Source organism: Myotis brandtii, unplaced genomic scaffold (assembly GCF_000412655.1).
Source record: "Myotis brandtii unplaced genomic scaffold, ASM41265v1 scaffold157, whole genome shotgun sequence".
Classification (NCBI taxonomy): Eukaryota; Metazoa; Chordata; class Mammalia; order Chiroptera; family Vespertilionidae; genus Myotis; species Myotis brandtii.
In genome coordinates this window covers 4991391-5004227 of record NW_005355708.1, presented here as the reverse complement: position 1 = coordinate 5004227, position 12837 = coordinate 4991391, and the positions used below count along the sequence as shown (strand labels likewise).

The window sequence follows — 12837 nt, the reverse complement described above, 5'->3', positions numbered from 1 at the left end:
GCGCGGGGGCCACCCGGGACCAGGAGCCCGCAGGCGGCGAGGGGCGCGTGGGAGAGCCAGTGCGCACCCAGGAGCAGGGAGTTCAGAGGTGAAAATAGAAGAGGAAGAGGGGCGACGGGAGAGAGACCCACCCGGGCACAGGGGTGCGAGGGGCGGGAGGATGCTCAGAATTGAGAGGGGAGGTGGGCGGTGCGGGACAGAGAGCAGGAGGGACGGAGAAATAGAGACAGAGATTGGGGAGAGACACCTGGGAGAAACGGCCCGCACCCCACTTAGTCCCCCTGGGAGGTAGGTACTGAGCCCTGTCCAGCACGGTCAGGGGTGACCCTGAGAGGCGGCGGTGAAGGATGGAGAAGACAGACAAGAGGAGAAAGCTGGGTCTGGGTGGGACGCTGCTCTCGGATGGAGAGACAGCCGCGGCCTGCAAGCCGGCCTTTATTTTATAGCAGATTCCACGCGGCAAAGTAAGGGCGTGTTTACAATGTTCTCGCGGGTTTCGAATGCACTCAGTTACTTGCACCTGAACTCGATCAAGCTTTGTTTTGGCAGCACTGGCTGCACCTCTCGCACCTGGGACCACAGGTTTGGACCATAAGGTCAAGCTTACAATAGCCTTTGGCTCTAATGGTGCTGGGAGGCCTTTGCCCTCCAAGCTGGGACTTGCACGTGGCTTTGCCAGGAGAGGACGGTGCCCTCTCTTTAGTCCGAGGCTTGAACCTGTCCAAATGCCGTAGCGGCTCTCCACAGGTACACTTGTTAAGCTCCTTTCTCACGGTACGTTTTTAGGACTCTGGTTAGTCCTACTCCACAGCCAATGCTTTTTCCAGATAGAGACACACAGAGGAAGAAGGAAGAGAGGGAGGGAAGGAAGGAGGGAAGGAGAGGAGGGAGGGAGGAGCAGGGCCAGGCAGGCACCAGGACCCTCTTCCTCTGCCCCATCCAGGTGAGGTGTCTGGACACACCCTCATCGACATTGGTTCAGGCCCCACCGTGTACCAGCTGCTCAGCGCCTGCGCCCACTTCGAGGACATCACCATGACAGACTTCCTGGAGGTGAACCGCCAGGAGCTGGGGCTCTGGCTGCGGGAGGAGCCTGGGGCCTTCGACTGGAGCGGGTACAGCCGGCACGTCTGCCTCATTGAGGACAAGGGGTAAGGGCTAGGGCACGAGGGTCTGGCAGAGGGTGTGCGGGGAGGGCAACAGAGGACTGAGCCTGGGGCGTCCTAGCCTGGCCGGATGATACCTCTGTCCCTGCAGTGAGTCATGGCAGGAGAAGGAGCGCCAGCTGCGAGCGAGGGTGAAGCGGGTCCTCCCCATCGACGTGCACCAGCCCCAGCCCCTGGGCGCTGGGAGCCTGGCGCCCCTGCCTGCCGATGCCCTGGTCTCTACCTTCTGCCTGGAGGCGGTGAGCCCTGACCTTGCCAGCTTCCAGCGGGCCCTGGACCACATCACTACACTGCTCAGGCCTGGGGGGCACCTCCTCCTCATCGGGGCCCTGGAGGAGTCCTGGTACCTGGCTGGGGAGGCCCGGCTAGCGGTGGTGCCCCTGTGTGCGGAGGAGGTGAGGGAGGCCCTGGTGCGTAGCGGCTACAAGGTGCGGGACCTACGCACCTACACCATGCCTGCCTATCTTCGAACAGGCGTAGACGATGTCAAGGGCATCTTCTTTGCCTGGGCCCAGAAGAAGGTCGGGGTGTGAGGTCCCTGTGCACCCAGTGCCGGCAGCCCTCAGCCCTCAGATTCCCTATTACCTGAGGCGGCACCTAATAAAGAAATGTCTGTCCTACTGCGTGTCAGTGCTGTCTGTGGCTCTCCTGGGAAGCAACAAGGGCCCAGAGCTCTCTCTTGTGTTGCGGGGGTGGGGGAGGCACCCACCCTGGCCTTTTCCCCCGGAAGCTTCCATGTACACAGATTTCTGTATCATTCATCTTCCCCAAACTAAGGAAGGCTTAGTCCAAGGGACCTCCGTCAGCATCTGCTGTGGGCCAGGCACCTACTAATCCACTGGCTCTCACACTCAGCGGCAGGTCCTGTTATCCTGTTGGCAGGTGACACTCCCAATGGCTCAGACCAGAGGGGAAGAGGGAGGGGGAATGAGGAGACTGAAGTGGAACTTGCAAGGGGCAGGGTTACAATCCAGGCACAAACCAAGACCCAGGGAAATGAGAGGAAGAACAAGCACCAGCTCCCTCCGCCGGCTCCCCCACAGCTGGGCTGGGGCTCCGTGGCTCTGCTGTTGCTCTGTGTCTGGTCCCTGCCATCCCCACCCCCACATACCTCGGCAGAGACCCCACCTGTCCGCTGCCTCCAGCCAGCACTGTTTCCTCCTTCCCTCCCGCCCAGAGGTTCTCAACCTGTGGGTCGCGACCCCTTTGGCGGTCGAACGACCCTTTCCCAGGGGTCGCCTAAGACCATCCTGCATATCAGATATTTACATTACGATTCATAATGGTAGCAACATTACAGGTATGAAGTAGCAACGAAAATAATTTTATGGTTGGGTCACAACATGAGGAACTGTGGTTAAAGGGCCAGAAGGTTGAGAACCACTGCTCCAGCCTGTCCTACTCTCACACGAGCTGAATAAGGGCAGGTGAGGCTGAACATTGGTTTATTAAGCAAGTCCCTGCTACCCTCCGACCTTAAAATACTTCTCAGGATCAAAATAAACATGGCCACGTCCCTGCAGTTGGGAGTCCTAGCAGAGTGCCCCTGCCCCCAGGAGAGACAGGCGGCAGGGGAAGAGCCAGAATCCATAGGTGAGCGCGGGAAACACACACAGGACAAGGAGTCCTGCTCCTGCACCAATCAGAGAGACTGCCTTTGAATGGAAGTTTCTGGAGCTGCACATTCTATCCTTGTGGGGCAGGAATGGACGGGACTGCCAGCGACTAGCGGGGAGCACGTTTGTCAGGGTGCAGGCAGAGTGTGGCCTGGGCCGGCCAGCCTCAGATTGCCTCTCCCCCTGCTGAGGGTCAGGGCTCTGGCAAAAGGGCTCAGCAGGCCTGGCACCAGGGTCGGGGGGAGACAGGGAGGCTGGAGGGGCCCAGAGGATCCCCACTTCCCTCCTCCCTCTGCCTCCCAAAGGGCTGGTTCTGGTTCTGGAGGGTGATCTGGAGTTGTGTGGGGGCCCTTTTGTGATTTGCAAAGGGAGGGGGGCCCCAGGCAAACACATCCACCAACACACACAGCCTGGACACCCACACCCCCAGCCAGATCTTGGGGCTTTGTGCAGAGTTTGGTGCTCAATAAATGGTTATTGACGGTGACTGAATCCCCTCACCCTGCTCCAACCTCCCCTCACTGTGGCACATCCCCTGCACTCACACCCAGTCCACGTATCTTCCCCTAACCCACGCTAACCTGCCTGCTCCCCCAACACACACACTTGATTTATTTTTAAATTTTTATTGATTTTAGAGAGGAAGAGAGAGAGAGAGAAACATCATTTGTTGTTCCATTTATTTATACATTCATTGGTTGGTTCTTGTATATGTCCTGACCAGGGATCAAACCCACAACTTTGGCACATCGGGATGACGCTTTAACCAATGGAGCTTGAAGCCCCGGCCAGGGCTTAACAACACACGTTAAAGCCACTCACACCCACCCCCACGCCTCCACACTGCACCAGGCCAGGGTTCACACACACTGTCCCACCCAGCATCCCGCACACCCCAGGCCTGTGCCCACCAGTCCCAACTGCGTGGTCTCTCAAGACCCCATGGGGTGGAATGCATTGGGCCTGGAAACATGGGCAGCCAAAGAGCAAGCGTCTAGTGCCACCTAGTGGTCCCTGGAGGAGGGCACGGGGGTAACAGGAGGAAATCCCACTGCACCCCAGACGGCCTGGCACCTGGTCTCCCGGCTGGACAGAGGTCTCTGGCAACCAGCAGGCGGAGAGGGGAGGTGAGGAGGTGGCTGGCTGACGGGAAAGCAGAGGCCGCTCTCCTCTTGGCGGAGCTGAGAACACAGTTCAGTTCAGGAACCAGAGGGGTCGCCCATCCTCTAGCCCCAGATGCTCAGAGGCCAGGCCCCAACACGTGCCTCTGAGGGCCATGTGGGGGGAGCCAGGTGGTGGGCCTATTACATGATTCTGGGCCCACACCCTTCAAGTCTAAGTTCAAAAAATAAATCATCGCATGGGCTGGGGAGAAGAGGAGCCAGCAGGGAGGGGGCAGAGTCCCCAGGAGGGCAGACTTGCTCCCGGGCCTTCAGTCCAGCTTCGATTCCTTCAGCAGGTACAGGCTGTCCTCTTCCAGGAAGCTGTGAGCAGAGGAAGGAGCCACTGAAGCCCAGCCCCGAGGGCGCCCCCTGGTGGCGGGGCGGGGTGAGTGCAGGCAAACCGCAGGGGGCGAAGCAGCGGAGAACTGTCTCCCCGGAAGGGCACGGGGAAGGCGAACCCTGGGCAGCGGGCACTCACCTGAAAAAGAGGACGTGGACGGGGATGGTGCTGATGTGCCAGATGGCGTGGGCATCCAGGACCCAGAAGAGGGGCGGGAAGTCCAGCAGCTCGAGCAGGGACAGCCCCTGCAGCAGCAGGACCACCACCATGCACTTGCGCACGTGAGGCAGCTGCTGCCGGTTCCACCAGCACCAGGCCAGCCACCACACCACGTTCACCAGGCCTGGGGGTGGGGGCAGAGGCTCAGGCCCTGGACCTCCTCCACCCCCGGTCCCCCAGCCCCCCTGCCCAGTCTCCCCTCTTCTACCCCAAATCTTCTCCCTTCCCCCACCCAAGGCTCTCTTAGAACCTCCTTCTCTAGGAACAGCACCAACTCCTCCCCCCACACCGGCAGTTCTGCAGCTGTCCCACCCCCGGGCCCCAGCCCTGCCTCACCAATGGCCACGTTGGCTGCCAGGTTGTAGCCATAGTCAAAGCGGACGAGGCTCAGGTAGGAGACGTGCGCCGTCAGCATGAGCAGCAGGAGGGCCCGAAAGGCACTGGCCACAGTTGGGCGCTGCAGCCCCACAGTCCTGCCCACCATCCAGAGCTGCTCAGATGGAGGGTGGCCCGTCCCCAGTGGCATTCCCGGAGGCATCGCCTCACCCCAACATCCGTACCTGGAAGCCACTGCCCCTCTCCCCCACCAACAGGCCAGCTGGGCAGGCCTCCAACCCTCCCCGGGGCCTGGGCCCGCAGCCACGGTGGGCTCACCTGACACAGCACAGATAGATGGAGTGCAGGATGACGGTGGAGGCACAGAAGTAGTCCATTTTCTGAGGACAGGGAGAGCTGGATGAGGCGCCGGTGGGAGGGGAGCAGGAGGTGGACAGGGCTTCCTGGGGGGCAGGGCCCAGAGAGGACCCACCGGGGATTGGGACTAGGAGGGGTGGCCGAGGCCCCGCCTATGGTCAGTGGGGTTGCTGTCTCCTGCTGCTTCTGCCTCTTGCTGTTTCGCTTGTGAAGGTAACAGACTGAACGGTGTGTGCATATAACACAACGTTAAAACACTGCTCAGCAGAGAAGCTTCAGTGGCGTTGGTGGAGGGCGCCTGCCTGATGCCAGAGGCATCACAGTGTGCCCTGGGGTCCAGAGGCAGTCGGAGCCCCAGCTGTGGGCTCCGCGCCCCTTCGCTGCTGGGCGACCCAGGCCACGTGATCTCGCCTTTCCAAGGCTCAGCTGCCTCATCAGTTAAGAAGAGCCGAGCCCTGGCTGGTTTGGCTCAGTGGGTAGAGCGTAGGCCTGTGGACTGAAGGATCCCGGGTTCGATTCCGGTCAAGGGCACATGCCCGGGGGCTCAATCCCCAGTGGGGCGTGCGCAGGAGGCAGCCGATCAATGGTTCTCTCTCATCACTGATGTTTCTCTCTCTCTCTCTCCCTCTCCCTTCCTCACTGAAATCAATAAAAATATATATTTTTTTAAAAAGAGCCAATAATCATCACACCTACCTCACAAGGACTGAGTGAGGCTCAAGTGCACTAACAGGTTTACAACGCCGGGCACAGAGCAGGGCTCCCTGGGCAGAGTCAGCAGGAAAACTAAGCCGGCTCCGCCCCACCCCTCTGGGCGCAGAGAGGGAGCAGGAGGGGTGCTCACCTCTGTGAGGTCCGTGTCCTTGGTGTGGAAGACTGTGGACCAGAACCAAGCATTGAGGGAGACCTGAGGAGGGAGGGGCTGGTGAGTGTGGCACCCCAAGGAGGGAGAGGCCCTCGCAGAGGGCTCACACCTGTCTCACTTTGGGGAAGGGGCTCTTCAGAGCAGAGCAATGTGCTTCCCCTTGCTCCCGGAGCCCACTAAACAGATCTGTGCCCCTCCCGTCCCACCGGCCCAGCTCCCTCAGGCCCGGCCCCCCACCGGAACCCCCCAAGGGAGTGGGGGTTTGAAGCTGCCACAGGTTTCTGGCTTGGCCTGGGAACCAGTTCTGGCCAAGTCAAATTCCCTGGTTACTCAATCCTAAGACAACAGCCCTGGGGGGGCCTCGCCTCCTTCCCCAACTGGCAGGTGAAGACAGCCCCACCTGGGCCAGGGGAGCCAGTGACCTCAGCTTCTGGGGGCGGGAATGAAGTGGGTGGGGTGGAGGGGCTCAAGCCAGCGTGGGGTGTGTCTGGAGCCAGCCAGCAAGAGAGGGAGATGAAGCAGATCCCACTGGGCCAAGTCTAAGGAGGAGGAGGAGGAGGCTCTGCCTCCGAGCCCAGCTTCCTCCTGGCTGGGCCGGCCCAACCCGCTGGACCAGTGGCTGCTGCTCCGAGTTCTGGGAGAAGCGAGGAGCAGGGCTGGAGAGGCTGTGGTGGTCAAGGGCTCAGGGGAGCAGCTGATGCCTTCTTCCTGGAAATTAACTGCCGGGAGAAAGTACACATTGTCTGGCGAATGAGCCCTGGATCACTCACGTGGGCCTGGTACTGGCACCTCTCTTAGGGACTGCTGTATCCATGCAGAGGCCCACATAACTGAAAGAAGGGTGGGCTGGGGCCGACATACATACTTGGACTGGGTGGAAGGGCTGGGAAATCAGTGACAAGCAGTCAAAGGAAGCAGCAGCCAGCCGGGATGCCCTGGAGGCAGGGAGGGATACGCTAGGGTGGGACAACCCTGCCAGAGATGGGGAAAGGCGGGAGCGGCTCACTTGGGTCCAGGACACCAGGAAAACTGGCCAGGCAGGCGGCCGAGGGAGCAGGCTGAGAAGCCACTCTCCATCAGGCACTGCGGCGGGAGCTCAGACAGGAGGATGAGTCCCCTCCTGCAGGCCCCAGGCGGCTTCTGAGAGAACAGGAAGGACAATGGCGAGGGGTCCGCAGGGCTCTCCTTGCTCCTGCACCAGCCTGTCTGGCCTGGGCCCTGGGCTGAATCTCGCTGTGTATGCTCCTCAAGTCCTGGGACAGATGAGGCTGCCCATGCTCCTTCCTCCCTTCCCAGCCCTGATGGCAGGTGGTTATTCTAAGTCCGGTTACCCAGAGACGGTAATGGAGGCATGATCTGGAGGCTAGAAACGGGACAGAATAGGGTGGCTTCTTGGACGCTGCTCCCACAGAGTGTGATGCTCAGAGTCAGCTTGGGGAGAGGAGCAGGCTCAGGGCTGGAGACCCAGGTGGTCACGTGGGCCAGGTCTCCGAGGCAGGCCTGGAACAGGGACATCCTTGGGGAGAATGGCCCTGCAGCCAGTGTGAGAGGGAGGTGGAGGGGAAGGCAGAGGGACTGGAAGCCAGCCAGGCCTCCTTGTAATCCGGCAGGAAGGGGGAGGTGACAAAAGACTGAGCTAAGTGGCGGTTGGAACACTGAGAGCAGGGGAGGGGCGGGTTGCACAAGGCCAGGGCCGAGCTGTAGGGCACAGGGGTGGGGGCTGCTTGGTCTCCTGTTCAACTGCCTCTGCTCCCCTGCAAAGTCCCCTCTCCACTGGGTAGTGTCCCATTCTGGGGAGCTCCTCTTCAGGAAAGAGAGTGTCATTAAGGATATAGGCCCTGAGGCCAGACAGCCAGGGTTCAAACTGGAAGCCAGCCAGGCCTCCTTGTAATCCGGCAGGAAGGGGGAGGTGACAAAAGACTGAGCTAAGTGGCGGTTGGAACACTGAGAGCAGGGGAGGGGCGGGTTGCACAAGGTCAGGGCCGAGCTGTAGGGCACAGGGGTGGGGGCTGCTTGGTCTCCTGTTAAACTGCCGCTGCACCCCTGAAAAGTCCCCTCTCCACTGGGTAGGGTCCCATTCTGGGGAGCTCCTCTTCAGGAAAGAGTGTCATTAAGAATATAGGCCTTGGCCCTAGCTGATTTGGCTCAGTGGATAGAGCATCGGCCTGTGGACTGAAAGGTCCCAGGTTCGATTCCGGCCAAGGGCATGTACCTTGGTTGGTTGCACAAGGCCAGGGCCGAGCTGTAGGGCACAGGGGTGGGGGCTGCTTGGTCTCCTGTTCAACTGCCTCTGCTCCCCTGCAAAGTCCCCTCTCCACTGGGTAGTGTCCCATTCTGGGGAGCTCCTCTTCAGGAAAGAGAGTGTCATTAAGGATATAGGCCCTGAGGCCAGACAGCCAGGGTTCAAACTCCAGCTCTGCATTCCCTCTGTGTCTTTGGACAGGCTATTTAGCCTTGCTGGGCCTCAGTTTGCTCATCTGTAAAATGGGAATGGTAACAGTGTTGATAAGGATTTAAGGAGAAATACAGGTGCAGTGTGCAGCCCAGTGCCCAGGACAGGGCACAACATGAGGTGTTGTTTCTCCCCACCTTGATGACCAGCATGAGACCCTCACACCTCTCCACAGACCGGAGAGGCCAAGTCTGCCTCCCGCTCTCCCTATAGGTCAAGCAAGTCTAGGTGGAAAAGAGGTGGTCTCCCCACAGCTGCCCAGGCCCATCCCACAGTTCCAGGCTGGGGACAGAATGTCGGAGCCTTTACAAAGAGATGGGCCCTTGGTTCAAGTTCTGACTTAGGCCCTAAATAGCAAATGGCTTCTCTGTGCCTCAGTTGCCTCACCTACAAAACAGGGCTAATAACAGTACTCACTGCCTGAGGGTCCCGAGGACGGTGTCTGCGAAATGCCTGGCACAGAGAAGCCACTCAATAAACGGCTGCTGTGACTTGTGGCCTGGTATACAGTAGGTGCCACATAAATGTCAGTTTCCTTCATCGTCCAGCAAGCGGACCCCCCGCCGTTTCCCTTTACCTGACCCCATCCTCCTCTTCCTTAAGGGTCCCAATGTACCAGGTCAAACCCCGGGTCTCTGATCCCAGAACACAGACGCCTCGGCCATGGGAAGAGCCCCCGCCTCCTGGCTCCTGAGCTCCTATCCCACCAGGAGGCACCGAAGGGACACCAGTTCCCTTCACTGTTTGTAATCAAGACTCAAGTGGAGTGGACAGAGGGACGGGACGCAGAAGGAAGGGAAAGCCCCCCAGATGCAAGCGTCCCGCTGTTCCTGGACTCCTTAGCCAAGCTCCAGTAGAATGGGGAGGCAGATGGGGGGACTGGCCAATCAGACAGGCCAGGAGGAGGATGGGCTGGCCCAGCAGGCGCCAAGAACTTCTTGTAAACACAGAGGGAAGGGGGAGGCCAGGGGCCGGGTGCCAGTGAGGGTGGAAATGAAGGGGACAGGGAAGGCTGGGTGGAGGGAGAGCGGGGACTGTTTCGGTCTGTTGGAAAATAAGAAAATTGAGACAAAAATATCCCAGCCGTGAAACCGGTTGGATGCCAAGTGAGCCAGATCTGTCAGGAATTCGACCCCTGCGCTAAGCCCCAGTGCTCGGGGCTGTCACTGACACCGTGGTGGTGGGGACAAGTGGGTCTTTAAATAGCTCGGTGTCTCAGAAGTGGGGGAGGCAGAATGTTAAATATGACGCCTGCTGCCAGCCTGCCCCTTGCCCCCACCCAGAGGCCACGGTGTCTCACCCCCTGCCTCACGCAGGGCAAGCCTGCCCCAGCTCACTCCTGAGAGAGATGGGGGAAGAGGTGGATGGAGAGGGGAGGAGGTGGGCGTTTTACACCATCCAAAAGGATGGTTTGATTTCCTGCCATTGCCCGTTTCACCGGCTCTTGTCTGATTGTTGGGAAGTCCTTCCTGAAGTCTAACCCTCATCCTGCTGCAGCCTCAACCCATCTCTTCTTGAAGTTTCCTCAGCAGGAGAAGAGCACAGTCAGCCCCCAGCTCCACAAATCACCCTGTAGGTGGGCCTCCTGGGACCCCACTCTCACCTCTACACCCTGAGGTCCTTTCCTTGCGGGATGAAGGGGCAAGGAACTGGGTTGGCCTCTGAGCTTTGGCAGGGAGCAGGGGCTCCCAGTGCCATCGAGTCAAAGGTCCGTGGTATGCAGAGCTCTGAGGGGCTCCCCCAAAGCCTGCCCGCTGCCCAGGAGAGCTCAGACCTAAACCTCAACGCTTCATTAGCCCTGCTGGGAGCAGGGTCTCATTTCCCAAAGGAAAAGATTAAGGCACCCCCCCCCCCAACATCTCACCTGGAGCAGGTGAGGGGCCTTGCTACCCCACCCTAACAGAAATCAGGAGCCCCACTGCTCAGAGGACCCAGCCCAGGACGAAGTCCACTGCCACACCCTCCGTACAGGCAGGATCCCTCCCTCCTGCAAACACAGGACGAAAGATCAAGCATAAAATCCAAACTGGATCATTAAAGGGAGCGCGGATGCTGATGCTCTGTCCCTCAAGGCCTACAGATGGCGTGAGGGGAGTCCCTGCCCCAGAACAGAGTTCTGTAGGGCGCCCGAGACACAGGCCCCAAGGGTCTGCCCCTCCCCACCTATAGCTCCTGCTCTGTCCCCGAGGGTCCGCGGATACTCCTGGGAAGTGTGACACCCCAGCAAGAAGGAAGCTGAGGGGCAGATGACAGTGGAATGAAAGATCCGAGAATCAGGGAGCTGCAGACAGGAATCCTGAAATGACCACAAGGCATGAAGACTAGCTGGGACCCTCCGAGGTCACGGTTCGATTCTAGTCACAGGCCCAGGTGGCTTCTCCATCCCCAGTGTGGGGCGTGCAGGAGGCAGCCGATCCATGATTCTCTCTCATCATTGATGTTTCTATCTCTTTCCCTCTCCCCTCCTCTCTGAAAACAATAAAAATATATTAAAATCCACTAGCCCCCTGCATTCACTTCTGCCCCCTCCAATCTGTTCTCTATATAGCAGCCAAGATGAGCTTTCCAGATAATATATTCATGAAACTCCTTCTCTCCGATCCTCATGGCTTCCTGATGCTTTGCAAGTCAAGATCTGAAGTGCCCTAAGGCAGCAGTCGCCAACCTTTCGGACCTCAGGGACTACCAGTGGCCCGCGGACCACTGGTTGGCAACCGCTGCGCCCAATGTGCCCCCAGGCTGCTCATGGGCTGGCCCTGTCCATGGCCCACCTGCTCACCAGGCTCACACCCCATCTACTGGCTCCCTGCAAGGCAGGCCTCCTGGCCGTTTAGGTCCTCATATAACCTGAGCTCTCTCCTGCCTGTGCACATTCTGAGTCTTCTCCATAGACAATGACTTCTATTTTCCCTGAATTCACCTAGTAGTAACAATCACTTACTACTCTGATCTTCCCTTGCATGCCCCTTCCTCAGGGAAGCCTTCCCTGATTGTCCCATACGGATCTAGTCCCCTGTCACATGCCCCTACACCTCTTCTCTTCCACCGAACTTTTACATTCAGTTGTGGGATTAGTACCAGAGGGCAGGGAACTATCTGTTTTTTATACACATTTGGATCTCCAGCACCTAACAAAGTGAGTGGCACACAGTAGGGACTCAATATGTGAAGGAATGGCTGCTTTTCTGTCAGGAAGGGGAGTGAGTGGAGACTGTTTCCCTGAGGCTTACACCTCATATAACCTGAGCTCTCTCCTGCCTGTGCACATTCCGAGTCTTCTCCATAGACAATGACTTCTATTTTCTCTGAATTCACCTAGTTAACATTCACTTACCATTCTGATCTTCCCTTGCATGCCCCTTCCTGAGGGAAGCCTTCCCCGATTGTCCCATACGGATCTAGTCCCCTGTCACATGCCCCTACACCTCCTCTCTTCCACCGAACTTTTACATTCAGTTGTGGGATTAGTACCAGAGGGCAGGGAACTATCTGTTTTTTATACACATTTGGATCTCCAGCACCTAACAAAGTGAGTGGCACACAGTAGGGACTCAATATGTGAAGGAATGGCTGCTTTTCTGTCAGGAAGGGGAGTGAGTGGAGACTGTTTCCCTGAGGCTTACACAGGCAGCTCTGACCAGTCACACTGTGAAGCTCAGAGCCTGCTCCGGATACTCAGATGGAACGTATTTCGGCTTCCCCCGGGTGGTGTAAGACCAGGCTGGGAGCTAGAGGGAGTGCTGTGGCTGCCACTGCTTCCCGGCTGGGGCTAGGGTTGCGATTGCTTCAAGGTCTCCAGAGGGGCCCCTGGAAAGCCCCGTGGCTTCCTACCACCATCTCCCTTCTCTGTTTGTTAGCTGCCCTATTGGTGCTTTTAGTGGCTTCCTCCTGTAGGCAAGAACGATGTTTCTTTCCTCTTGCCTTCCTTCCCAAATAGCCCGGCCTAGGACTCTGCTAGAAAGGCAAGGTCTGACTCAGCACTTCCCCTTTGTCTTCCCAGGCCTGGCCACCCCTCAAATGCAACTGTAGTCCTGGAAAACACAGGGGGAGCTTGGTGGGTGGAAGCCCTAGACGGGGAGAGTGGGGATCTCAGAGTTTCTCTTTCCTGGATGAGGGTGTAAAGCAAGAATCCTGCCAGGGTACCTACCCAGGCGAAGGCCATGCAGGTGGGGTACATAGGAGAGGAGGCCGGCACGAAGGTGCGGTAGCGACAGAGCATCACCAGGCTGGCCAGCCCATTCAGGAAAGAGGCCACAGCAGAAGCTGGCTCTTGGAAGAACAGGAACCGGGAGAAGGGCCACTGAAAAAAGGAACACATGGCGG

General features: G+C 58.7%; 2 protein-coding genes across 2 annotated transcripts in view; one reads left to right on the top strand and one right to left on the bottom strand.

The window, feature by feature from the left end:
* Window positions 1-6: 6 nt before the first annotated feature.
* Window positions 7-1786, top strand: PNMT (phenylethanolamine N-methyltransferase; the record flags this gene model as incomplete). The annotated part of the gene is made up of 3 exons (XM_014536228.1): window positions 7-88; window positions 944-1151; window positions 1258-1786. Coding segments are annotated over 3 exons (732 nt in total), but the record flags the coding sequence as incomplete, so codon positions are not given.
* Window positions 1787-3453: 1667 nt separating this feature from the next.
* The window catches only part of PGAP3 (post-GPI attachment to proteins 3), a 12991-nt gene continuing 3607 nt past the window's right edge, over window positions 3454-12837 (bottom strand). Inside the window, exons 5-10 of the mRNA XM_014536156.1 lie at window positions 12662-12814; window positions 6042-6104; window positions 5159-5220; window positions 4841-4977; window positions 4424-4628; window positions 3454-4266 (exon numbers count right to left, since the gene is read on the bottom strand). Of these exons, the coding sequence (XP_014391642.1) occupies window positions 4215-4266; window positions 4424-4628; window positions 4841-4977; window positions 5159-5220; window positions 6042-6104; window positions 12662-12814 (672 nt within the window). The 3' untranslated portion in view covers window positions 3454-4214. The remainder of the gene's footprint in view (window positions 4267-4423; window positions 4629-4840; window positions 4978-5158; window positions 5221-6041; window positions 6105-12661; window positions 12815-12837) is intronic.